Source organism: Syngnathus scovelli, chromosome 2, assembly GCF_024217435.2.
Source record: "Syngnathus scovelli strain Florida chromosome 2, RoL_Ssco_1.2, whole genome shotgun sequence".
Lineage (NCBI taxonomy): Eukaryota > Metazoa > Chordata > Actinopteri > Syngnathiformes > Syngnathidae > Syngnathus > Syngnathus scovelli.
The window spans coordinates 9,444,448-9,471,286 of NC_090848.1; the positions used below are offsets into that span (position 1 = coordinate 9,444,448).

General features: G+C 42.9%; 2 protein-coding genes and 1 long non-coding RNA gene across 5 annotated transcripts; 1 reads left to right on the forward strand and 2 right to left on the reverse strand.

The window, feature by feature from the left end:
- Nucleotides 1-16: 16 nt before the first annotated feature.
- Nucleotides 17-2,628, reverse strand: LOC125988220 (uncharacterized). The gene is made up of 2 exons (XR_007488258.1): nt 2,291-2,628; nt 17-213 (listed from the first exon to the last, which is right to left on the reverse strand). It is a non-coding gene; the product is annotated as an uncharacterized lncRNA (long non-coding RNA).
- LOC125988218 (FERM, ARHGEF and pleckstrin domain-containing protein 1) lies at nt 207-24,946 on the forward strand. 3 transcript variants are annotated; one of them, XM_049753107.2, is made up of 28 exons: nt 207-400; nt 3,977-4,188; nt 10,822-10,926; nt 11,014-11,056; nt 11,432-11,510; nt 12,363-12,460; nt 13,043-13,157; nt 14,018-14,165; nt 14,270-14,365; nt 14,476-14,642; nt 14,730-14,798; nt 14,876-14,951; nt 15,027-15,207; nt 19,666-19,829; nt 19,915-20,004; nt 20,555-20,691; nt 20,805-20,886; nt 20,969-21,030; nt 21,101-21,276; nt 21,410-21,540; nt 21,617-21,685; nt 21,788-21,877; nt 22,003-22,085; nt 22,228-22,340; nt 22,728-22,888; nt 22,980-23,087; nt 23,769-23,920; nt 24,013-24,946. In XM_049753107.2, the coding sequence occupies exons 2-28, from the start codon at nt 4,015-4,017 to the stop codon at nt 24,086-24,088; spliced, it is 3,045 nt and encodes a 1,014-aa protein (XP_049609064.1). In that variant the 5' UTR covers nt 207-400; nt 3,977-4,014; the 3' UTR covers nt 24,089-24,946. The 3 variants fall into 3 exon arrangements, with proteins under 3 accessions (XP_049609064.1, XP_049609066.1, XP_049609065.1); XM_049753109.2 differs by having other exon boundaries at nt 20,972-21,030; XM_049753108.2 differs by having other exon boundaries at nt 19,918-20,004.
- On the reverse strand, nt 24,731-26,363 carry LOC125988219 (gamma-glutamylaminecyclotransferase). The gene is made up of 2 exons (XM_049753110.2): nt 26,186-26,363; nt 24,731-25,742 (listed from the first exon to the last, which is right to left on the reverse strand). Exon 2 carries the CDS (start codon nt 25,724-25,726, stop codon nt 25,268-25,270), a length of 459 nt encoding a protein of 152 aa, XP_049609067.1. The 5' UTR covers nt 25,727-25,742; nt 26,186-26,363; the 3' UTR covers nt 24,731-25,267.
- Nucleotides 26,364-26,839: the final 476 nt, after the last annotated feature.

Consider the following 26,839-nt stretch of genomic DNA (forward strand, 5'->3'; position numbering starts at 1 on the left):
AAGAATGAATGAATGATTCAGAGCACAGCTTTTGTTTTATTATAAAGCATGGAGATCATATGCCAGACTGCGTTTGTTATCGCCTGCCATGCAGTGTACAGTATGTCATACATTTCTTTTTGTCCAGGAGATGGCGTGACAGCGCCGCTCCATGAGTGTGGCGGAGGTCCCACCGGGCGGCTTCTGGAGGCGGTACGCTGCTCCTTATTGTTCCTAAAGAAAGCACGGATAGCTGCATGTTTTCCAGCATTTGTCCAAATGGTTGCTGCGCAGAGCCACCGTCCCACTTGATAGCAAAGCTTCACTACGGGGAACGCGACCGATCGACCGACCGGCCGGCCGCCGCTCGGTGACGGATAATACCTCAAACCCAACGGAGCACCCGGTAAAGAGGAGTGGGGTGAGGAAATCATTCTATCCGGATTATGCAGCCAGGTTACACGTAGACTCTCGCCGGCGACTCTTGAGACTATTCGTGGCGAAACGAATGAGTAACCGCGTGTGATTTGACGTTTTTGATGACCCAGCATTTTGGAGTAGAATTTGCGGTCTGTTCATTCACCGAACCCGTAGTGCAACCACTTTGCTTTATGGTAGCGCTCCTCTATTGCTTTCATCATTTTACATCTTTTTCTCACAACTTTGTCCAAAATTGAGTTTCCATTGGCGATCTACTGACCCCCCCACAAAAAAAAGAGGCTTGTCATTGTCAAAACGTCAACATCAATATTGGCCAACACGTTGCAATCCTTAGCCTACTTACATCTTTACTAGGGCCTAAAGGATTACTCTGTTAACCTACATCTTGGCCTTTCACTCTGCAAACAGGCATTATAACGGTGTACAACAAGGGGGTTGTCCAAACTTTTTCCTCCAAGCGTCCCATACAGAAAAATATTGGGATGCAAGGGCCACTTTGACAATCTTCGACTGCAATTAGATATTGATATGATATATACAGTATTATAGTATTTCTTAAAAACTGCTAGGGAATTCAGAGGCATCAAAATTGTGGTCCTCCATAGCCCCCTATCCAGCATGTTTTTTTAGATGCTTGCTCCCTTCAACACACCTGATTTAAACGCAAATATTCAATTTATCAGTTAGATTGGCATAATCCTGATATTAATTTATTTGAAAAAGTATTACGCAGACGTATAGCTGCTGTTTTAGTCTAACTGTGGAATTGTTTTGTGTGTTTTTTTGTGTTCCAAATGGTTTACCTCATGTAGAATCTCACATTGCATTATGGCCAACTGTAGAATTTCAGTCGGTTTTTGCACAGGTTGGTGTTGCAAAATAGTTTTAAATAGTAATCGTGGCAAACGCTGGATGGTGAGCTTACAAGGTTCTTCAGGTAGTGTTTGTGTTTGACACTGTTCATTCTGCCTCATTGAATTAGTTTGTGGTTTTGACGTGGATTGGGTTGTTACAAACAACAGACATGCAGTTAGGGTACAAGCCACGTGTCATTTTACAATCGTGGCTTTAACAAAGACATCATCGCAATCAAAGCTCGATGTATTGATGTCTATGCCGTGTGGTAGTTTTAGGTCAAAATAATTTAAAGGGAGGGATAAAATGCATGGATTTTGGTGCTTAATTCATATCCCATAAATGTAATTTTAATCCAAAAACCGTGTTTCGACCTGCATTGAACACATTATTAATTTTGACATGACTTCTTCTTTAATACATTGCCAATATATCAGATTGGGACTCAGTATTAGCTCAAAATCGGGTGACTTGGACTCAGTGCAAAAATCCATCCTCTTTTTTATCCTCTGCTGAAAACTACTAAATATATTTAATTAAATAACTTATATGTGGGCTTTTTTTAATTAAAAAGATCATTACAAACATTTTTTTTGTGGGGGTGGGGACTCCAGGGGCTTGCAAGGGGTGGAGCTAATGGGGCGGTGGCCTTGGGCATCAACCTGGGGAAGGGGGGTATCCACATCGTTCCCCAACCCCCTTGGTGACGTAAATGCATTACGTCTACTCTCTCAAAGCCCCACTTTATTATTAATAGTAGTCGTCGTAGTAGTAGTCGTCAAGGGCATCACCCCCCGCCCACACGCACATGCACTTTTTCTACACCCACACGTTTCACAACAACCCCCCACCTTTTCTTAAGTAGGGTTGCAAGCTGTGTGAAATGTTATTTTTAGCATTTACCCATGGCTGCTACGACCGAGTCCACAGGGTTGTTTGGACACCCCATTCTAGACAGACTTGTTGTTCTTTGTGGTTGTGTCGTTTGTGCATTTTATGGCATCCTCCAACTTACAACATGAAGAACGCGTGTCGTTTTGCTTGCCAAGATGTGTAGTGGAAGTCCCGTCACTTCATCTTGTCAAATGCAACTCTTCCCTTCCGCATTTTCTTTTTGTGGCTCCCAAGTCGACCCTCCCACACAATTGCTTGGGAACCCCAGCATTTGGCTTTGAATCCCTCGAACCCCTGGGAAAAGTTCTACTAAACACCAGTTCAAAGGCTATGTGAGTGTCTCTCCATGTGAAAGCGTCGCTGTTGGAAGCTCCCACAGTAGTTTCTTTTGTGCCCATGTGACTAGTTTGCTCAGTATTCCCCTCTCGCCTCTCACCACCTCCCCATTTCCTCTCTTCACTCAAGCCGCTGATCCGACAAATGGGTCAAAGTAACAACGAGCATGAGTCATCCGCAATAATAGTGAAGGTTTTTTTTATTATTATTATTGCTGTCATAGAGGAGATCCTGATTGATACCGGATCGGAATCTATTGAACTCGTAGACTCGCTGCTTAGCTTGTAGAAGTTTGTTTACATAAAATGTCACCTAGTTGAGGATGCCTTTAAACCGCTTGTGATTTTTTTTTCTTTTTTGAAACCTCACAGAGGACAAGACAAGGACCAACACATCTGCTTATGTTTAGTAGAACTGCAATATTCGGAATTCTTTTGGATCCGCTGATGGGGGATGCGCTTTTGACTACAGTTAGACTAAAACATCAGACTACTAATATGAAGAGTCCTGATATAAATACTATTGGACGCTGGTGAAGGAAGCTAAAAGTCAGGAGAAGGCACCCTTCAAACAAAATACCTGTCGAGACTCGTGACACGATCAAAGTCTCATTGGGTGTTACAGAAATCGGTTGATTGTATTTGCCCTCAAATGGTTGTGCAATAAAATTGAGATGTTTATTTTAAGAAGTTCATTCAGACTGTATGTCAAGCATTAATACTCAAGAACTTGGGATGGGGTGGTGTTCTTCCATTCTGCATGTCACCAAATGGAATCATGGAGGAAGAAGAGAGAAAAGGAAGCTCTTTTCATTTCTCCTTCAGTAAATTAGCGGATGAAAACATGTGTCGGAATTGACCTCTAACATTCCTCAGACGTGATGTCACCGATGGTCTGAGAGGATATTTATTGTCTGAGGCGGAGGTTTATCATGTGTGGGGTCGATGTCTTGGGGGGGACGGGTTGCTGAAAGGTTTGTGTGTTGGTTGGGGGTTGTGTCTTTGTCTATTCTCAGACCGTGTCTCATCTGCCCTACTTGTGAAGCTTTGACAAGTCTGGACTGGTTGGTTTGTTGGAAAACGCCATAAATCCCACCCGTGCGTGTCTCACCGCAGTTTTACGCACATGCCATCGGCCCAAGTCGGAAACAAAATCCCCCGTGGATTTTTCAAAATATTTTTGTATCATTTGTTCCACATTTTCACTACTAATTTAGACTCTCATCAAAGAATACAAGATCTTTCATTATGCATTTGACTCACCCAAACAAGGCAGAAAATATCACGCAATGTAAAATGTTGGTTGTCTGCGGAAATGCCCAAGTGGAATGTGCCTGTTTTTTTTAAAGACCAGAATATAAAAATACACAAAAGACTGACTGGGGAGGGTCACAGCCGCTTTAATTTGGAAAAACAGACACAATCTGCCAGCCATTTGGAAAAGAATAACAGCCCTTCTTCTGTTTCTCCAGCAGACGGGAACAGATCGAGAGCAGCAGCAGCAGGCAGCATGGTCGAACCAGCCGACAGACCATCCACGGCCGGACATAGGCTGGGCGCTCCCGAAAGTTTTGGGGTGTCCACCCTGGAGCCTGGTCTGAGTCCACCTGGACAGGCACCAGGAAGAAAAGTCTCTATCAGGGTGCAGATGTTGGATGACACACAAGAAGTCTTCCAGATATCAGTGAGTAAAGTCTGCGGTTCTTACTCTGAGTCAACTTCATAATTAGTGAGGAATTGAAGTGTTCAGATTTGACTTGTTTCTACTAACACCTGTCTGAGACGTCCTGTTGTCTGTTAGTTGAGCCTTTTGGGCGCAGCCGTTTCTGCTTCTCCTTTTGTGTTTCCATTCTTTTTGGCAGTGTCCTTTTGAGGCCTATTTCATACTCTCTCCTGGGAATGAACAGGAAGAGTTTTTATTTGTTTGTATTCAGTAAGTTTATTTCTGGTTTTGTCAGGAACCATGTACAGAATACAAACTCAAGCATAGCGACACTGTCCGAATTTCCATTTGTTGCCTCTAGCAAGAAAGAAAATTAAGAAAAGAGTTATATGCATATACAGTGTAGTATACACAAATAAATTACATAATTGACGCTTATAGTTAAACGGGCTTAATTTAATACAAGCATATATGTAAGTAGCTTTGGCTTAGGAAAGTCGATTTATCTAAACACTAACAAATACTGCAAAACGCCATGGACAAGCTAACAAATAGCATTACTGCAACAATCGGATATTTGAACACAAATGCTGGAGCAGCACATGTAGACAGTAGTGTACAAATGAGTCACAATCCCTTCACTCATTCAATTCAGAATGACATATTAATAATCCATATTTATCACAATTTTGCAACATCAACATGAGCAATAACAGATTCTACAGTTGGCTGCAATGCAATGCGAGATGTGCCTTTTTATTTATCTATTTATTAGTCTATTTAATTATATTAAACTAGTTTTTTGCAATGTACAATATTATAGAGTGCTGTTTACTTATAAAAATATTATAGAGGGATCAGGGCTGACGGAAAATATTGTCTTTTCCATTTTTCAAATTTGTGTTTCAAGGTGCCACTGTCCACTATTACTAACATATCAAACATACAATATGAACATATACCATCATAAATTGCTTTACTCGCGCCTATAATCTAACAAAGTGCATTAGTCACATATTAGGCTGTCTGTAACTCTACCGTCATGAAGTCACTCGCATCAATTGTATCGAAAACCCTAGTTCAAAGAAACCAATTGTATTGTAATGATGAGAGTCTGATGTAATGCTGTTTGGTGAAAAGGCTCCTCGGGGAGATTGCCAGGAGCTATAATGATGACATTTACTCAAAGAATGCAGCCTGACATTTATCTATATTCCGGAAATTCCATCACTCATTGTCTCAAATATGGTGACGATTTGGAGGAAGGAAGACGACAAGTTTCTGTTTGCCCAATAGTGGCGTACGTTTGTTTTCATTTAAGCTTGCTCGTTTCTGTTGATTAAATTGTCAGAGAAAAAAGCGTCTCAAATGACAGGGAACGAATGGATCACCTCTTATTATCACTGATTGTGAAAACAAGGGATCCATTGTCTGACTTAATCATGTCCTCTCCCATGTTTGTGCAGTTGTCCCACCTAACATGTGAATGCAAAGATAAGCAGCTCACACTGATTAAGCTGGCTGGCATTGCTTCGAAGAATTGTTGCATTTCCTTTCAGTACAGTCCAGGTTTCGGACATGCAGGCAGTCATCCGAAAAGCTATTTCTGCTTTTAATAAAATCAGCTGGGAATGTGCACTCGGTCGGACTCAAATGGTATTCATTATGGAAGGCGCATTACTTGGAATCTTATTTAGCTGCTTTGCAACGGCAGGACATTCCGGATAAATTGTAATATTGAATCTGTATTCCCATTTGCTAATTTGCACTCGCACACAATTCTGCAGACATGATATTCCCTCTGGAGCAGTGAAGTCTCGCTTTGAAAAATACCCCCCAAGCCTCGGAGAGTCCCAATTGTGTCGTCGAAACGCACATAGAGCCACAACTACTGATTCCTGAAAGAATAGTCCCTAATTAGTCAATAATTTCTTCTCATCCGACAATCTTACTTGACCTAAATCCCTCTAAGACTGTCCAATACGTGCTCATCATGACTGACATCTTTGGTGGACGCCAGTGGCTTTAAAGTCCAAGGCGGGTGTGCGTGTTCAAGCCCAACAGGATTACTGCGTGGGGTCTTTGTTGCATGATTGGATTGTGGATTTATGATTGTGTGAGATGGGTGGAGCAAAACAGATCAAATCATGATAGGTGACAAGAGAGAAGATTACAAACCACGGGTTTAAAGTCGTAATACTAATCAATAACATTGTAGCAAGTGCAGCATATCGGACTTGCTTTTTCCCGTCGCAATTGATCACATGGAAGGAAGCAGCATCCCACACACACAAATGTTTCTGTCTTACGCAATGCCTGCCCCATTCCTGTGGTCGGAGACTTCCGTTAAAGCAGCGCTCGGAATAGCAATGCGGCCTGTGACAGCTTCCATTTATCTCGTGTGTTTTGCACATCGAGCCACGTGGAAGTGAGGGGGACGTGCTGGCTTTGAAGAACTTGTATCTGAAGGCTTCTGAGTGAACCAAAGCAGGATGGGGCCCAGCAGAAGGGCCTGAGCGTTGTTCCGCTTGCTGTCATGGAGAAATAGAGCGCTTTCATTCAAAAGGCGAGGGCATTGGCCACACGTATCCGTCCCCCATGGAGGTGGTCCCAGCACACTCTGTCCCGTGTGCATGGCTGCAGATGAGACGCTTGTTGTTTTTGTTAATGCTGTGAATGATGTCCCCCAGTGAGGAGGCACTTCAGGACAATTTCCTTTCCGTCGTCATGGAAGATTATATGCTGGAGAGCAAATATTTTACATAACTGGACTTTTTTGTCAAAACAAGAAGGATGGACGTTATCACATTCTTTTGTTAAAGGGACAAATAATTTAGCCTTTTTTTTTTAAATTGATTTTTTTTAAAGTGAATATTTATGGAAAATAAATCTGTTGTTTTAATAATGCAATAATAATTCATTTTAGAACTGTAGTCATTATAATTATTTTGTCAATTAACAATGCACTCCATTTGGTTAGTTGGCATCTTGACAATTTGGATTTTCAGAACAAGCCCGATGGTCCTCCTGCTACATGATGAATATGTCTCCCTCTGAGAGTCATGAAATTTACGAGGCTCATTATTGTGGGGGAGGCAGACGACACACCATTGCCGTCAGGCATAGCACGCTAATTGCTTTTTCTAATTGAACAAGGTTGTGCATGTACTTAATTTGTTCTCATTTATGCTGCGAGGCATCACACAAGCGACCAGATGCACACCAACACGTCGCAGTCGTTCACCTGTAGGCATTTTCATTACGTTGCCAGATTGATTGCCCATAATGACTTGCTGTGATTCCAAGCAGGTACAGTAGGTCACCATGCTGGAGTGTACGTGAGTTTATTCCCCCATCTGGTTGTGTGATATAGGAAGTGACTTTGACATCTTGCCAACAGGGTTAAGCCGGTTAACCTAATCTGAACGAGAGATTCTGATTGGTGGACAAACGAGGGAGGAGGAACCCTCTCCCAGCTGTCTGGCTAAATGTTGCCCTCCTTCATTATACACCAAAGATATTTAGCTTTTTTTTTTTTTGTGGCGCACAAACAGTGTGGTCAGTTCGACCTCTATTTAGTGTCATACAACGTTTGAACATAACAGCTCAGTCAAGAACAGCATTTGACTGCTACTAATGTGGCCAAAGTGGTAAAGCTTCTTTGCAGTCTTTTCCAGTGTTTTCTTCTGCGGCCAAGTAACGGGTCATGTTTAAAGTCAAAACAAAAAGCACACCATCTTGTTCCGTGCGCTCGATAAGCAGCTGCAGTGAAAATTCGCAGCAGGGGACCAGAGTAGCGCTTGAGATGTTTTTCTTTTTTTATTCTTTAGTTTTCTTCTTCTTCCTCAGAGGGTTCTTATCATCAGACTCACCCATCTGGTTTCCATCTGTGCTCGTCCCTTTAGAGATCACGGGGTGTTCCAAGCTTCCAAATCTTCTTTCACTACGTTTTGAAAAATACTAAAATACTAAAAGGCAAGAAGCAAATCCAGATGAAAGCTGCTGGAACACTTCATGGCATATTCAAAACGTTCCCTTTTCATGATCGACTCAATGGAGCAATTCCAGGCTGGTACTCATAAAAACAAAGGTGCGAGCACAGATGGGGAGAATATTTTACTTGGCTGCGAGGGGAAGCGTGACATGAAATACTGGAGGAATAGCAAAATGATTCCTGGCTGGAAATAAACCAATAAAAGTTTTATGAAAACAGAGGGCAGGTGGGTGAACGCCAAGGTGCTTTCAGCAAGTTGAATTCTTCAGATCTCACATTTTGTTTTAAGGGATGAGTTTTTATTGCTTTGCAAGAATGTAAGCTATTTTATTGAGCTCGACAAATCAAATTATAATATGCACAGTAGGTAAACAAAGTGTGATGATAGTGATCGTAGTGTAGTGTTATGCTACTTGTAAAATATTTCTACTGAAAAAGTGAAGCTGGCAAATTCTAAAGGATCTCTGGCCCTGTTGAAGGAGAAAACTCATACTTTGTACAGCTGGTTGAAATATGAAATCTGACAATATGACTTCTGGGACTTTGCGTATAAAACAGGCTGGTCTTGAATTAACAATGAAATGTATGTCACGGTGGAGAAAAAAAATTGGAATACTCTTTTAAAGGATCCTTTAGCTCATTGTAACATGTATTTTATGCAGCCTCCTTGAATAGAGAAGCAGGATCACTATAATTTGTCTGCTGCAAAAGCCGCATGAGTCACTTCATGAAAACTGCATGGAAATGACGTGCAGCCGTTGTTTATTGGCCACTTATTGCGATGGAAAATGATCTATTGACTTCTCCTTCCACTTTGTATCTTCTTACACAACAGGACCATTGAGGAAGAAAGTCTATTTCAAAGAGACAGAATTTTTTATCCAAGTCTGGATGAGATTTTGAGTGTTAAATCTGGATATTTTAGTCCCAGATATTTGTATGATGTTTTCCAGGCATGTCGCCAAATTCCCATTTGGCTCGCTAATGGACAGTCGGCTGGACAGTTGAGGCCCGGCCCACTTCTCCAGCTCTCTGATTATTCTAAATGATATGAGCCGTGGTGGTATGGAGTGTGGGTCCCACTTGTGCTTGTGTGAAACCTAAACCCGCTTGCCTTGACCACAGCTTGGCAGGTTCAGTCAGAGTGAGGGAAATCATACTTCCACTGGTTAATCGTCGGTTAATCCTGGTTTATCTGCTTCATCCTTCAGTATGCAATTGTAGTTAAAAATATGACAGAACTGACAGCGCTTGTGTATTGGAGAGAGCCCGAGAGGAGAGTGTGTTTGAGTCATGTGACTCAAGTCCATCACCTCTGCCAAAAAGAAAACAAATACGATAAAAAAAATAATCCCTCTTGCACATATTTTAAGTTCTGCTCCACAATGCAGGGAACTATTTTTGGGCTTCTGTTTGAAAGAGGAATCCGCTCGTTGGCTGGATGTTGTTTTTCGTGGTAACGTTAAGCTTGGAGATATCGTTGCTTTCCCTGTTGTGACCCTCAAAAGCCTTCACAGTTAAACTGAGGGTCTTTCGGTTGTCCAAATATTTATGGTGATACGGTATGTGTTGATAAAAGTCGTATCATTGATATTTTATCCCACCATTTCTCCCCAAATATTTCTTTCCGCAGTCATTTTGACATATAATATCGCCCTGAAGCATTCCTGAAGGCTCCTGTAAAAATCTCAGCCGCTGAGACTGCCTTTCCTTTAAAAACAGGCAGTACGTTGATATTTTGTTTTCCATCAGGATGTCGCAATCACTTTTTTGGGACCTTCAGTAAGAGATAATCGCAGGCTTTTTGTAAGGCATCTTTTTCTGTCATCCCAAAACACACAGGTTGTGACGTCATGATTTTTTTTTTTTTTTATGAGTGAATTTTCATTGACTGAGTCAGCAGCATGGTGGTGCTCACTATTATTGTAGGCGCGCCTGTCTGTCTGTCAGTACATGTTTGTCCAAGCAGGCTGCCCACACACAAGCAGATGGTCGTACGCACACGGTAGCCAGATGGTGTTAGACTTACGTGCCTCACACCTACGCCACTTTGATTCTTCTTTTTGCCTTTCTTTTTTTCCACGGGACCTTGGGAGCTATTCAGGAACTGTGCGTCAACCAAATCAAAATAAATAATTCTGTTCAACCATTTTTATTTGACTTTGAGAGACTAACTATTTTAAGCTTCTGATTTTTGAAATAATATTTTCTCAGACATTGATTATCAATGAAATATGTATTTTAAGTAAGTATCTCTGTTCTACTGGTTTGCCGCCCAGTCACAGAAAAAAAAAAATATCCCAGTAATTTTGGGTTTGGTTCCACAGCTCAGTGTGTTTTGGCATCGCACATTTGCCTGAGCACAGCTGAGACCACTGGACGAACGACTCGCAGATTTTTCCTGTGGTCTTTTGGTTGTTTCTAAACTCGGGGAGCTGTCCACCCTAACCTAAAGCCTACACTTGTCAGTCGGGTTAAAGATCAGCAGTTTGTCGTTTGGAAAACGTCATTATGTGGGGGGTTGCCGCCTCATTCTGCTGTGAAGCATTTAATTAGGCCCACACAAAGATGGATCCTTATCTCCACTTCTTCTCCCCACCCTTATGCCCTCAGGCCACAATTCAGTAAGAAGTAATTCCTTCATTTTATCTCTTTTCCAGCAACGCTCCCCCGGCAAAGTGCTTTTTGACCTAATCTGTGTCCATCTCAACCTGGCGGAGGGAGACTATTTTGGCCTGGAGTACCAGGACCAACGCAAGATGACTGTGAGATGCACATGACGTTTGAGACTCATTCGAAAACATGTCTTTGTAACTTTGACTTCAATGTTGCACCCTGACCTTCTCACATAGGTGTGGCTGGACCTGCTGAAGCCAACGATGAAGCAGATCCGACGTATGTTACATGAATGTGTCGTATTACCATTTTAAAGGAAGTGTAATGTTTGTTAAGACACTATAATGCATGGAACCTCTGTAAAAAAAAGAATTATTTACACAACAAGTTCTTGACAATGCCCAAGGTTTAAATGCTAAAGCATGAATGTACAAAACTATAAGTTATCAAGAATATTAGGGCAGGTTACAATTGTAGTCCCAGGATTCTTTGTGACATCATCAAGCTAAGCTAAAGAACCCATCATTCCATTTTAATGTTTAGTATAAGGTCTGATGTTTGCTATGCTACAGAATTTGACTCAAAAAGATAAGATGACTAAAAGTATACAGTAGCTTTTCTTAACTTATACCCCCCTCCCCCCTCTCATTCAAGGGCCAAAGAACACCATTCTTCGTTTTGTGGTCAAATTCTTCCCTCCTGACCACACACAGATCATGGAGGAGCTGACTCAGTAGGTTACACAATCACACACACATACACGTGCGCACACACACACATCGGAGAAGTGATAAATTCTAAATTGTGTCTGCTCCGCATTTTAATTTAAATGTCAACCACATTTACTGGTGGCGCACAAAACTTGGCTAGTTAGGTCGCTAGATTTCTCCGAACACTCACACTGTTGTTGTGGAGCAGGCCCGCTGATTTCAGCAACAGGCAGGAAGTTAAATTCGTATTTTGACCCTTATTTTACCCTTTCTCACTATTTCAGCATTTCCATGTTTCCCAAACTTTATTGAGCCAAGGTACAGATTTTGAACATAACCTCACATGTAGCGATAGTACATCAATGAAGATCCTCTCCCGCTTTCTCACGCATTTATTAGACTGTTGTGTGAAATCTGGCTTTATTTAGTGGAACACAAATCTGATGTACTTAGCACGCCCAGATTTATTCTGTTGTATGAATAGCAGCAGGTGGATTACAGAGATTTATTGTACCGTCTGTTATCTATTGGAAGAACGTTTCTCTCTTCGGCATGTCACGCTATGTCAACAACATAGCTAGATGAGCAATAAAAAATAATAGTAAATAATCATTTTCAGACCAATTATGAGATTTTGTGTGGCACAGCTAATCTCTCCTGGCACACTAGTTGAGAATCGCTGGATTACTGGGACATGCAGACCAAATAGAGACATTAAAGACATGAAGATTTTATTCATGATGCTCTCAAATTTTATGAGTGTATAGTAAGCACAGCAAAATACTTGCACTGACTTTGAGAATTCTTGGCTAGTAACCTATCTTCCATTTTTCCTTTTCTTCCTCCCTCTTCCATCTGCTCCTGCTTGCCTACAGGTACCTGTTTGCTTTGCAGATCAAGCGTGACCTGGCCTGCGGTAATCTCATCTGTAATGACTCGAGCGCCGCCCTGATGGTCTCCCACATTATCCAGTGTAAGAGCAAGAAGCATCACATGTAAAAAAAAAAAACTGAAATCATCCATAAAAATAGAATATTCTATCTAGTGAACTACAGTACACTGTGGTAGCAATGTTAACAAGGTTAGACAGGATGTTAAGTATGAATGGTACCATTTGTATTTCACTGACCACATGAATGTAGTCATGGTGTCGACAGAAGGATGCGGCGCAGCAGGCTAAGGAAAGTCTACTGGTTGCCAGAGCAACCGTCATTTTTGTGTCCATACAGCACTACCGCATGGGGAGATGAATAAAAGTAGAACTGGAATAGAAACCAGCTGAGCGCAGACCTCTGCCAAGTCAGAAAAAATCGTTTGATTGGAAAATCACTTGTTGGTGCAGCTCCATCTGCTGGAACGGCTTGAGCACCGTTTCACTTCGCCTAAATGTCCATGAAGTTTTAATTAACAGTGGCAAGTCATAATAAATTATTTGATCAATTCCTCTGTTCATATTGTCATCAAAATGAAGCTGCACTGTGCATTTTCCACCCCGCCTTCTCCGCTCAGCTAACATCCGTATCTCCATCTGTCTCCCATCCTTCCCCAAATTCAGCGGAGATAGGAGACTTCGATGAGACCCAAAGCTGGCAGCATCTCCTCCACAATAAATACCTGCCAGACCAAGACGCCATCCGGGACAAGATCACCGACTGCCACCGCAAACATGTGTAAGTTGTAACACTTTGAGCTGCTTGTTAAACTCTGAGCTGCCCTAATCTGACTGGGCATCCGTTCCACAAGGGTGTCAGGATTTATAAACACACACTACACACCCACCTCGCAATCATGACCTTCCAGGAGATTTCTCTTTCTCTCTTTCTCATATAAACACACACTCGTGCAGGACTCAGTGTAATTAGTGCACCCCTGCGTTCATCGCCTTACATTTTCCCCAGTTTGTGTACACTACACAATATCTATGCACATTTTTTCGAGCGACCAGCAACACAGAAACTTTGACATACATTCCCTCTATACCACCCATCCCAACTCCCACACATTTTTTCCATTGCACACATCCGTTTATTCCCAATCATTCCACAAATATTTTCCGGAACTGCACCTGGGTGAATTTACACGCATTATTCCACTGTTTGCGTAAACACGTCATTTAAAAGTTAAACGTGTCGGCAGATAAGCACTGAAAGCCCAAACAGCCCGCTCCTCGCCACTTTCCCTTCCCCCATCGCTCAGCCGAGGCAGGAAGGAAGTGGCTCATTCAGCAGCGTATACAGGAAACAGGAAGATATTTCCCGATTTGCAGGGAAACAAAGCTTGTCAGCGCCATCTGATTTCGTCCCATATTTAAAGCGTGCGTTTGTTTTTTCCAATCACCTCGTTCATCACTGTGGTCTAATTCAAGGTTAATGCAAACGCTCAAACTTAAAACACTATTTCCAAATATTGAGGCATCATCCAACTTCATGCTATTGTTATGTTAACCACAGACTGTTTATTAAACAAGGCATCAGCTAGATAAGCATGAGATTAACCAGCGGGTCAATGAACCCATTCCTCTCGTCTTCAGCGGACAGACCCCCGCAGAGTCAGACTACCAGCTGCTGGAAATCGCCCGGCGACTTGAAATGTATGGCGTCCGTCTGCACCCGGCCAAGGACCGTGAGGGCACCAAACTCAGCTTGGCTGTGGCCCACACTGGGGTGCTAGTGTTCCAGGTACCATCCAAGCAGAAAGTTTACATTTTACCCCAAAATGCTGTTTAGAAATTGAAAGATGAACAAAAGAATCTTTCCATGGAGTGAGACTGTTTTCTTTTCAGGGCTACACCAAAATAAATGCCTTTAATTGGTCCAAGATTCGCAAACTCAGCTTCAAACGCAAACGCTTTCTTATCAAGCTGAGGGCTGACCCCGCTGTAAGTTCCTCCTGACCTTACTCATGTGACCTCCAAGCTATTTCTATTCCTAGCTCCTTCAGTTGTGAGGCTGAAGCTCTCCTTATGCCCACCTCTTGTTGTTCTTCCAGCAAAGCGGTCACCATGACACGCTGGAGTTTGCAATGGCCAGCAGGGACTGCTGCAAAATCTTCTGGAAGATCTGTGTGGAGTATCACGCCTTTTTTAGACTCTTCGAGGAACCCAAGGCCAAACCCAAGCCTATCCTCTTCACCAGAGGATCCTCTTTTCGATTCAGGTAGCAACATTTACATAGTGTAGAGAAATACGATTAGATAGATGGGCTGGATGGGTGGCCTCATCCTTTTGTGCCTTGTTGTCGCAGCGGTCGGACTCAGAAGCAGATCATTGATTATGTGAAGGATTCCGAGCCGAAAAAAGTTCCGTTTGAAAGGTAAGACTTTTGTCCTCGCTTAAACTTTTTGCCAAATATTTGCATGTGATTTGACCTCAATTGTCAACCCTTGTCAGGAAGCACAGTAAGATTCTGTCCAGTAGCAACATGCCCCATCAGTCCTCTTCCTTCCGATCGCAAGTGCCAAAGGAGGTAACGGATTCATATTAGAGGAGATTAAAAAGCAAACACCAAAAAAAAAAAAAAATCTCCTCCACTGTCTTCCAGACTGCCACATCCGTGCCGATGGAAGATCTGCCAGACTCGGCCAGACAAGTGGACAAGGATGCACAGGAAGTGCCAGGGACCACGGTGTCTGCCACCAACGGCTTCGCTGATAACAGCGCAGATACCAGGCACAATCACCAAGGCACAGGCTTGCCGCCGGACAAGCGTCTCCTCAATCCAGGTCCATCCTGCAGGGCAAACAAAGGCAGCAGTTCTTCCATCCCTTACATAGACTGCAGCGACGTAGACAGTGAATGCGATGTGACAAAGAGCTGTAGCCAAACCGATGATGACGAGCACAATAAGCACGCCGGTTGTAACGCTTCTAACGGGGGCCCAAATGGGAACTTGTTCAGGCTCGTTAACGGCTTCTACCACACTAATCATCCGGGGTTGATGCAACAGCAGGATGTAAAGGCCCAACGGCAAGTCACGCCGGCCAACAGAAACGGCAGCGACCGTTCGCAGTCCAGCAAGGTTAACGGGAGCTACGAGCTCAACGACGATGACACGTTGTCAAGTATTAACGGCGGCTCTTATCACGGCCGCCTTCCGCTCCATAGTACGCTGCTGGATGAGATCTTTCAGGCTCGCGAGAAGAGGGGCGCCACGCCGGGGCGCCCCTTCGGAACGGGCACTCAAAGCCAGTGCTCGAGCCCGGTGATGAGCAGCTTCCACCATCGCACAAATTCGCTCGGTCAAAGCGAGCTCGCAAACGGTCACTCTCGATGGGATGACGCCGGGCATTATTTCAGTAAGCGTCCCGGGGCTGCCCCCGTCGAGGCGCCCGCTGTACCGCCGCCTAACCACTATAGCGGCTACTCGCCTGCCAATATCATCTCCAACCGCACGCCTGCACATTTAGCCAAGCAGTGCAACAACAACATGCGGAATCGCTCCGAGACCGATCCATTCATTCTCAGCCAGTTCACGTCCACTCCCATTTATCACGCCAAGCTGCCCGCTCAGACCCCTTGTTCGGCCCCTCTGGAGCGAAGAATGATTATAACTAACAATAATCATAGCGGGAACCTCCTGGCTCCGGGTCAGCCGCGTTCCAGTACAGTGCAGCGCCTGTTCGGCCAGCGCGGAAGCCCGGCGGCTCAAAACAATCGTAACAATCTAAATCAAACGGTTCAAATGATCGACGGCTCCACCAGCAGCGGCAGCGACACTAGCGACACCGAGTCGGAAACGGGCAGCAGCGCGTACGGCCACCCGCTAATGTTTGGCAATCCCGCCGCTGTCAGTTCCATGAATTCGGTCAACTCCAACGGCGTGAGCTCGTCCCCGCTTCCGCGCTGTAAATTCTCTTTTGGGAGTCTTCAGATGGTGGACGCTAATGATGGAGAGGCGGAGCAAGGTTGCTACAACTTCAATGCAGATGATGTTGGCGGCCGTGTTTTCAGTTGCTAAGGGCAATGTCAGCCAATCGCAGCTCTCTTGCTCACTTTAATGATATTTTGCTTGTTTTAAGGGTTATTGCGCAGTTTAGACCGCAAGCAGAACTAGTATTTGCTTGAATTTAGTCTATAATTGTTTTGGATTATGGTGATAGATTATAAATAAAAATGGCCCATTCTTTGGCAATAACAAGCATGGAGCTCCAAAGTGAAGGCAACCGAGACTAATATTGTGTCTTCCAATTGAAATAACACCAGTGGCGTTACTTTTTCACCAAGCCTTTTGCTGATGTTTTCATGACCCAACGACTTATCCATATTGCAATTGAGACTGGAAGTAAGAAATTGATTCCTAGAACAGATGTCCTTTATCAATGCGAGTTTAGATTGGAAGTTCTGGAAATAACGGGAGCCAGAATTCTGTTGTAGGGTAAGGTGGTTGTTGGGGATGTAAAGTTGTGATGCCAGATCTGCCATTTGCTCTGTGTGTGTGTGTGAAGGTCTGATGACTGTAATAGACGGTGGGTGACGTCATGAAATTCATGGACATAATTAAGGAATAATGATAATGTTCAAATTGACTTTGCATAGGGGCGTAGTTATTAGAGTTTTACAACAAAGGCTAAGTTTCCAAGCCGTTGCCTGGCATCAAGTTAACAGGGTGATCTTGCCAGCAAGGTTGTTATTTCGCAGGTTTAACAATGTGCCATAACCCCACACTGTATATTTATATTTGTACACCACCGTTTTATGAAGAATACAAGAATTCTAACTCTAAAGGACTAACAGCCTACATAACCCTGTTTTTTTTAGCTAAATTAAGTATCTGCCACCTATTATGTCTAGGCATAAACCAAGGTTGTCCAACTCGGGTTCTTGAAGGCCGCTGATGTTTTAGATGTTTCTCCTCCTCCAACACACCTGATCAGGATCTGCTTGGACATCCCTGGTTTAAACTTCCTCATGTTGTGTAATACATTAGATTCCTAGTTGAAGTGATATGAAGGAGGTACTTGTCTTTAGTGCGTCTGTGCCCGTCCTGACTCTTGTCACCCGTGAACATTTTCGAAAGGGCAGCTGTTTAGGATAATCGTCCTTCTTAGACACTTGTTGCACTTGTTACAGGAGTAGCAGCGCTCACTGGCCTTTTGGAGCACTTTCATACTTGCACGGTCTTTTTGTGGTCCAGACTTTTGTAGTATTTTCTATTTCAAATTAGAGATGCCGAACTGACGTATTTGAATAGATTAGTGGCAGTTCCAATAACCTTTATATCCATTTATGTAGCGTATTTTTGATAAGTGTGGCTCGGTCACGTCGACGGCTGACGGCTCTTTTCCAGTCTGCACTCACCAGTTCAACGTGAACCCATTAACTTGTGACCATTCATGCTGTCTGCTCGGCTTGGCTCCTGGCATGCAAGCACACGCACAAACACGCACGCACACGTCGCACTGTGTGTGTCCTCTTTCCTTGGAGTCAAATTCCCCGGCCTGCTTAAGTTTCCATTGTGGTGTTGCCACATTAGTGAACTCTGTCCCAACCTGCTATTTGTTTTTACATCATCAAAGGATGTTTCTGAACGAGATCCGAATATTATTACAATCTGACACCTTGCTGACTCTGAGTGACCTTTGTGATACAAATGTGGACACTGTTACTCTTTTTAAGCATGTTTTTCCGCCCCCACCACCCCGCTTCAAAATGCATGTTAATCAGACGAGCACCTTTTCTGTCATTCAGTTCTGTTCTTGCTCACTTTGGCTTTCACTGTTAAAGGCTGTCAAGTGGTTCCAGAATGTTTGAGAAGCTTAGTGAGCCTGATATACGGCAACGCCTTGTATTACTTTTACACAGCTGTATGTTTCCAAACATTTCGGAACCATTTGTCCTATGTTTCCTCACTGTGCACACAAGGGGCAAAACAAAGTTGGCTCAACTCCAGTGGGTGGTGCGGGGAGGGGGGGGGGGGGGTGACAGACGGATGGATACAAGTGAAGTTACATGTAACGCAAGTAATGTAAGTGCAAACGAATATTTGAACCTTACTGCACGTTTCTAAGTTGTTCACGTGGGATTTTTTTCTTTTGTTCGAGGACGGATGTACAATCACGCACATGCTGGAGTTGAGTCTTCTTTTATTTCCTCTCATCAAAAAAAAAAAAAAAGCTCATACACTGTGTTCATTATAATATGCTGTACATACGTCAGCTAGATCGTGACATGATAGATTGTGATTTTGTACTTTTTCGGGATAATCAGAGCTTAATTTGCTCATATAAATGTTCCTCTAGTTGTTTTTTGAATTACATTACATGACTTAGCTTGTGTGATATTTATTTGTTTTCTGCTGAATTCTAAACCTTGCCGTAATTACTAGATTTGCAAAGGTCCCCCATAGAACTGTTAAACGTGTAGTCCTCAATCTTGACACACACAAAATATGTGTGCTGGAGATACTCCGCGTTTCACTCTTGTTGCTGTTTTTACACATCTGTCACCTTTTTTATTTCCACCTTAAAATTGAAATCTGCTTGCTTTACTCTTCCTTCATCTCTGTAACCTAACACTGTAACCTATTTTTCTCCACCTGCATCAATTAAAAAAAAAATCTAATAATAAAGAAAATGTGCATGAGTCAGAAAAATAATCATTGGGAATTCTCTGTCTTAAACACCGGAACAGAAAAGATGTCCACAACCTGTTTTGTGTCGTTCCGTCGTGTGCATGTGCTCTGCTCGATGGCTCCTGCACTGTTTTGACTTGCTTGTGTTTGTGTATGTTTTCGAGCACACCGGTAAGTAGTTACGGACTCAGTGCTTTTCCACCAGCATGTGGACTCTTGGAACTTGACACCCGGGCAAGTATGACATCATAGTTTTGTAGTTAGCTTTTGTAGAGTAGAGTGACGTCTAGTCCGACTGCAATCCCGCCACGGCAAAGCATGAACGACTTGAAATGTGTTTTCTTTTAGACGCCTCGGCTTGCGACTAACCCTGTTCTCACTACTAACACATGTCGTACTGTATCTTGGTTTGTGAGGATCTTCTCTCATCTGGAAATTCATCGCCTGGTTGCTCAAGTGTTTCTGTTGATGTAGTAGTTGTGATGATAGATGTATACAAGTTGCCAGTGAGTTTTTCCGCAGTAGTTGAAGTACTTTGTGTTGCATCACATTTCCCACTTACTTTATTTTTCAACTCTTACTAATCTTCCTCTCCATTTACCTCCCCCAGGAAGTCCTACCTCTGAGGCATCCCCGCTGAAAACAAACGGCATTTTGAACAGAGAGGTTCCTATCGGTGTGGTGCCCCCGAGTCAGCTGTCCCCGCTTTCCAGCCCCCTCCTCGGTGACGCCGGATACGTTCGGAACGAGGATGAGGATGAAGCCAGAAGGAAGGTGGGCATACAAAACAATAAATGAGAAAAGTAGTGCATAAAAGTCGGTCAGATGATTTCATGCCACCGTTTTGTTTTGTGTCCAGAAGTTTCCCACAGACAAGGCCTATTTCATCGCAAAGGAACTGTTGACCACCGAGCGGACCTACCTCAAGGAACTGCAGGTCGTCACCGAGGTAAGGAGGCCAATAGATGGAAAAAACTTTCTTCCCACCTAATCTTTTCCAGCTGTCTAAGTGTTAACTGGCCGCTTGTAAAGTTCAACAACTTGTAAATTGTTTGCTCATTAAGACCAAAATGTTTGGATGCTGCTGTTTGCGACTGCTGATTTTTTTTATGGACTTTCACATTTACCATCTGTGAACATACAGTAGCTGGTCCAGTGAATAAAGATCAGCAATGGGTCAAAGAAGGTTCATGGCACAACTTACTTAGTGGAAATTACTTTAGAGTCTTGCTGACCTTGGTTTGGGACAAAAATGAGTCCAAATCAGATTTTTTTGCTCAGTCAGCTGTTGCTTCCCAAGGGTGTTTTTTAGCTACTTTGATGTGGGAGAGAAAGGCGTGTGCTGAGTGCTTTTTAAAACTCTTGAATATTTTCTTTGGCTGGCATAACTAAACTTTCAAAATGCCTCCCACCCTTCCTCCCTTTCTTTTGCTTGTCTGAACTTTCTCACTGTTTATTCCCCTCACCCTCTTTTTTCTTTTTGTTTGTGTCCATCCCAGTCTTTCCAACGTATTGCGGAGAAAGATGAAGAAGCATTTCCAGTCGCTGTTCGCAACCTGATATCAGGCAACTATGATCCAATCTACAAATTCCACCAAGGGTTCCTCAAGGAGGTGGAGCAGAGACTGGCACAATGGTCAGTATTGACATCAGACTCCAAGGAGGCTTGAATTCAAAAATATTTTCAAGATATTCCAAATTATATGAAGTGAGCTGTAAATGATGTCATCATGTCAACTTTACTTTCAGGGAGGGTCGATCCAATGCGCACATCAAGGGAGACTATCAACGAATCGGTGATGTTCTGTTGAAGAACATTCAGAGTCTGAAGGTAATTGAACTCCTGCTACCATGGCCTGTGTATGAAATAAACCTTTTCCTGCAATTCTCCACATTCTGTATTTCATCTGCAGCAGCTGACGACTCATCTGCAGAAACATTCTGAGTGCCTGGTTGAGCTGGAACGAACCTGTCGGTAAGTCAAAATTGACCAACCAGTGAGTGGTGGGTATGGGTTAAGCCCCTCCTCCGTTTGTGCTCCTCAGGTCCAGTCGCAAGGCGGAGGCTCTGTGTGGAGAACTGGAGCAGCAGAAGGTGTGCTACCTCCCCTTGAACGTCTTCCTCCTGCGGCCGCTCCACCGCCTGCTTCACTACAAACTCATCCTGGAGAGGCTCTGCAAGCACTACCCGCCTACTCATGAAGACTTTAGGGACTGCAGAGGTAACGAGTCTTGGCGCTGCTTTGCTGTGCATCAGCTCTTCAATGTTCACATGCAATTTCTAGGGAAAATATTTTGCAGTTTCAAACAGGCTGCTTCTAAATGTTATCCTCGCTTATTGTCTGCCTCCTGCAGCGGCCCTGGCGGACATCACAGAGATGGTGCTGCAGCTGCAAGGCACCATGATGAAGATGGAGAATTTTCAAAAGCTTCTCGAGCTGAAGAAAGATCTGACTGGCATTGATAATCTCGCCATCCCCGGCAGGGTAAAACATCTGGTTTAGCGGACTTCAATAATTCTATTGTCCTCTATATCTATGTGTGATTTTCTTGGGCTGACAGGAGTTCATCAGACTTGGATGCCTTAGTAAACTTTCTGGGAAAGGCCTGCAGCACAGAATGTTCTTCCTGGTATGACATCAAAGATGCAAGATGCTTTAGAGCTATCTTAAATGTATGTAGGTGCAAAATGAATAATAATGTTTTTTTTTTCCTCTGCCTTGTTCTCTATAGTTCAGTGATTCCTTAGTGTATACTAGTCGGGGAATGACTTCATCCAACCAATTCAAAGTCCATGGCCAGCTACCCCTCTTTGGCATGACGGTATTGCTTTCTATATTGTTGGATTGGACCTTTATCTGTTTTGAAATCCAGATTAAATATCAGAATGTATTCAGAGTAATACCACGTTTTTGGAATATACCTTTTCTGTGTTTGTGCACGTGCAGATTACTGAGAGTGAAGAGGAGTGGGGCGTCCCTCATGCTTTTACCCTCTATGGACAACGGCAGTCGGTGGTGGTGGCAGCCAGGTAATTTTAAGTGTCCAAACCAATTACCAAATCTTATGGACTTTTCTTGAAACACCTCATATTGCAAGCTCGCTGATTACAAAAAAACTTAATTGACCTAATTGCAAGAGTTCAATGAAGATCCTCCTCTCCTCCTTCTCAGCTGTGCTGCCGAGATGGAACGGTGGCTGGAGGACATCAGGATGGCCATTGACCTGGCTGAGCAGAGCAACGGCCCTCACATGGATCTCCTCTCCACCAGCCCTTGTGATAATAGTAAGGACACATTCAAATACTTCAGTTTTGTACTAAACTTTTGCAGGCCTGAAACGGAAAGCTCAACAAAGTTATTTTATCTACGTGAAATTTAAAAAACATTTTGTGTCGTTCTCTCATGAGATCACTTACGATTGAGCTTGAGACTTTGCGCCACAAGATAGCAGCATCGTCAAATATAATGTCTCCGTGCACCACTGAATGCCATAGGAATGAATTAGGCTCATTTTGATGTGCTTGACTTGGCCACCAGGGGGAGTAGTACAACTCAACACAAAGAAATGTTTCAAAGCTACCATAACAAAAATTACTCTGATTTGGAAAAAATCTCAAGGCACCATTGTGTACTAATTCGTATTCATCGCAGTCGTATCTGTTGTTCCTCAGAGCTGCCGGAGGAAGGTGGGGCCGAGCACGAGTCCGAGGAGGAGCTCTGTGGTTCACGTTCATCTCTAGAGCGCCAAGCTCAGCGCGGTAACACCACCGTGCATGTGTGCTGGCATCGCAACACCAGCGTGTCCATGGTGGACTTCAGTATTGCTGTGGAGGTACACAATCTTTTCCTGCTGGTTTCTTATTATATTATATTATATAATATTCTTGTTAATATTCACATTACTGCTCCCCTTCTTCTTCCAGAACCAGCTCTCGGGGAACCTTCTGAGAAAGTTCAAGAACAGTAATGGTTGGCAGAAACTCTGGGTGGTCTTCACCAACTTCAGCCTCTTTTTCTACAAGTCCCACCAGGTTTGAGAATAGAAAAAGACAAGTCATGATTCATTTTATTCATTGTGCCAGTTTTAGGACTTGGAGCTTTCTTAGCACGACCTTATGAAGAACTGAACATTATGCTTTGAGATTTTACTGAGACTTGAAATACATGACTTGAAAGTATGAAGGTCATCATTTGCAAACTTGGCAAGCCACCACGTGGCTCAGATTGGAGTACCGAGGTTATTTCATAAAGCAAGGACCATGGAAGATTACGAGTCAATTATTAATCATTGCTATTGATTGAATTGGGACAGAGAGAATGGCAACACAACTATGTACTACGACAACTAACTTGATCCGTAACTATAAAACACAAGCTAAGCTACGCTATCCCCACAGTTCAGCTCACTGCCGGTCAAACATTAACTTTATATCAGTTAGTCATTTAAGTGAGCAAAAGAGACTATTTTGAGTCTATAAAAAATACATCCTGGGTTTGTACAGCTAACTAACGTAAGTAATGATACAAAGTGCAAGGTCGTACAATTTGACTTATTGAACTTTCTTAACCCAATTAAAGACTCAATTGACTTGACAATTTAGTCAGGGGGGCCCACTTGACTTTTGCCACAGTAACTTAGGACTTAGTTGACACTTTAAGATTTACAACATATATTGCACTGAATAAAGGTAACAACTGCAGTTTCCCGACAGGATGACTACCCTCTGGCCAGCCTTCCTTTGCTAGGCTACTCTGTTACCGTTCCATCCGAGTCGGAGAACATCCACAAGGACTATGTCTTCAAACTTCACTTCAAGTCCCACGTCTACTATTTCAGATCGGAGAGCGAGTACACATTTGAACGGTAAACAGTCGCCTACTAATAAATTCAAAAACATATCCATATATTGTAAGCATCAATGGCGGGCGGTGAATTTTGGATATATATTTCACCAGGTGGATGGAGGTGATCCGCAGTGCCACATGCTCCACGAGCCGCACCCTGCCAAGCAACAGGAAAGACCTGTATTGATACCCCACGGGTGAAGATCTGGATTGTCAGCTGCTTTCAAGCCAAAAAGACACACCAAATCATGCCACTTTGCACTAATTAATATCCGCAAATAAATCATCTTTTCACTTTCACCTTCAACACGTACTTGGGAGGTTCTTCACTGCCACCACTCACTTTCCGCACAGCTTGTTTGTATTCATGATGCCATTTGCCCATTTTTTCTCCTCCTGGCAAGCCATGCACATTCTTATCACAAACCCAACCCAACATTTACCACAAGTGTTTGCATTGTGTTGGTCTAAAATCATTTCATGCACAGGTTAGAGATGATAATTTATATACCTGTAAATCAGGGGTCACCAACACGGTTGTCCGTGAGGACCGTGTGAGTCGCTCGCAGGGCTGTTCTAAAATTAGCTCAAATAGCGGCACTTAGTGAGCTGCATCTATTTATTTTATATGAGCTATTCTTCTTTAAATCACACTTACATGTGAACTGGAAATGACAATTAATAACACATAGTTAAAGCTAAATTAAGCAAATTTGCTATTTCAGAAGTGCGTGTCAGGAAGTAGCCCTGGGCTTAAAAAAGTGTGGTGACCCCTGCTGTAAATTGATTTCTTTTCAATGACAATTTAAATACATTACTGCAGTGCCACTTTCAAAGAGAACACATCTTTTATTGTTTTTGTTTTGCAGCAGCTTTTTGTACAGTTCTTTGATACACTGTGAAACGATCTGCTTTGCTTGATTTTTTTCAATTCATCACTTTGCCACATTTTTGTGCCTCACTTATACAGACAATCTTCAGAAGGAGTTTTCTTCTACAACCCTGACATTTTTCTATTCTAAATAAAGACAACAATCTGTTTGTACTCGGGAGGAATTATGTTTTGTATTTAGAACAACACAGTACAGAAAATAATCATCTTGAGCAGGATACAATTCTACAATTTTGTTCGGCCAAAACAGTAGCATAAAGGTGACATTCAGTTGCACTAACACTGGAGAGTCAAACTTTTTTTATTGCAGTTATGGTTGCCCTCACAAAGCTATTTATGTCTGCAACTATATTAATGTGTCCACGTATATCATTCCATATCCATAATGTATGTAGTGTACAATAAGCTCCTTCATATAATCAATAAAGGTTAGGAAACACAGCAGAAGATGCCAGCACGATGGGACGAACAGCTTTAACGGCGTTTATACCGAAACCCGTGATCGCCTTGGGAATCATAGTTCTCATGGTGAGGCAGCGAGGGCCAATCCGGCTGGTACGTCGTTGTACTGTACACAAAGGCCTCAATGATACTCCCCGCCACAGACATCTCTTCATCGTCGGGCTGCCCCAGCCACTCCTTCACCTTCAGCGTCACCGGCGTTCGCTGATACATTCTGGGAATATCTTCAAAATCATCCAGGAAATGTAGCAAGGGCTTGTCCACTCTATAGAGCTCGCCATGAACCCTGTGACCTTGACCTGGGAGGTTGAGGAGGAAAGGAATGTTGTATTCACTAGCGATCACTAGGGGGAATCTCTCAGTTGTGACGACAGAGGCAAGCAACTGCGCAGCTCCAACGCTCTTGTCCAGCATGCGGAAGTGGTTTGGTTGCCCCCTCTTCAGAGTGCCATAGATGAAGATTTGAGCCATGATTCAGGAGAGGTGACTAAATTGATGAGAATTACACAGGTACCAATGTCATTCATATTTACTGAGAATATTTATTATATTTTGCAATTGTTCTTGGTATTTTAGGCAGAGGTGGAAACTGTATTTAAGTAGAATTACAGGTGTTTGTATTTTAAAAAAAAAAAAAATGGTAGAAATGATGAAACGTTTGTACTTGAGTACATTTCATGTACTTTTTTTAGTTTTACTTAAGTACAAATATTTAAAAACAAATACTTAAAAAATTATATATATATATATAATATAATATAATGTAATTTTATTATGTAAAATACATTCCGTTTCCCCTAACTCCAGCGCCTGAAAAATAATCTACATCAAATAAGCCACGTAAGCAACACCTACGAGTGGTCAAGAATGTGAAACGTGAACGTCTATATTTGTTTTCGCACAACTCGCTTAATAGCAAAACGGAAGTACCTGAAATGAGGGATCAGCTGGAACCATGTGAGTCTTGCCAGAGTGTAGACCTGAATTCAGAATCGAAACCGTGACCTCGTTTGGAGATCCTCTCTTGAACCGAGGCTTTAACCATAGAAATAAAATATAACACCGCCTTTAGCGCCGTCCCGTACAGCAACTCCTCCGCCATGTTGTATGTGTCAAAGTTAAGCGGATTTCGTGAAATGAAAACTGAAAATGACTTATCATCTTTTCGCCAATGTAACATCTTTGCGCTAACTCGAAACCCTAACTCGTTTAAATCCCCTACTTTGAAACCCTTAATATTGTTTAAAACCCTACTTTGAAACCCTAGCCCTGATTTGAAACCATAATTTGAAACCCCAACCCCAGTTTAAATCCCGACTTTGAAATCCTAACCCTAGTTAAAAACCCTACTTTGGGGAGGGCAGTTACAGACGGTGGCGGTAAAGGTATACATTTGTATAATTGAAACTTTTGGCATAGTTCCATCAACTTCCATGCTACCAAGATGCTGGACGGCGCTGCCAAACACCTTTATTAATTTGTGTGTGAGGGTTTCAAACTAGGTTAGGGTTTCAAACGGGTTTCAAACTAGAGTTAGGGTTTCAAACTAGGGTTAGGGTTTCAAGATAGGGTTTCAAACTAGGG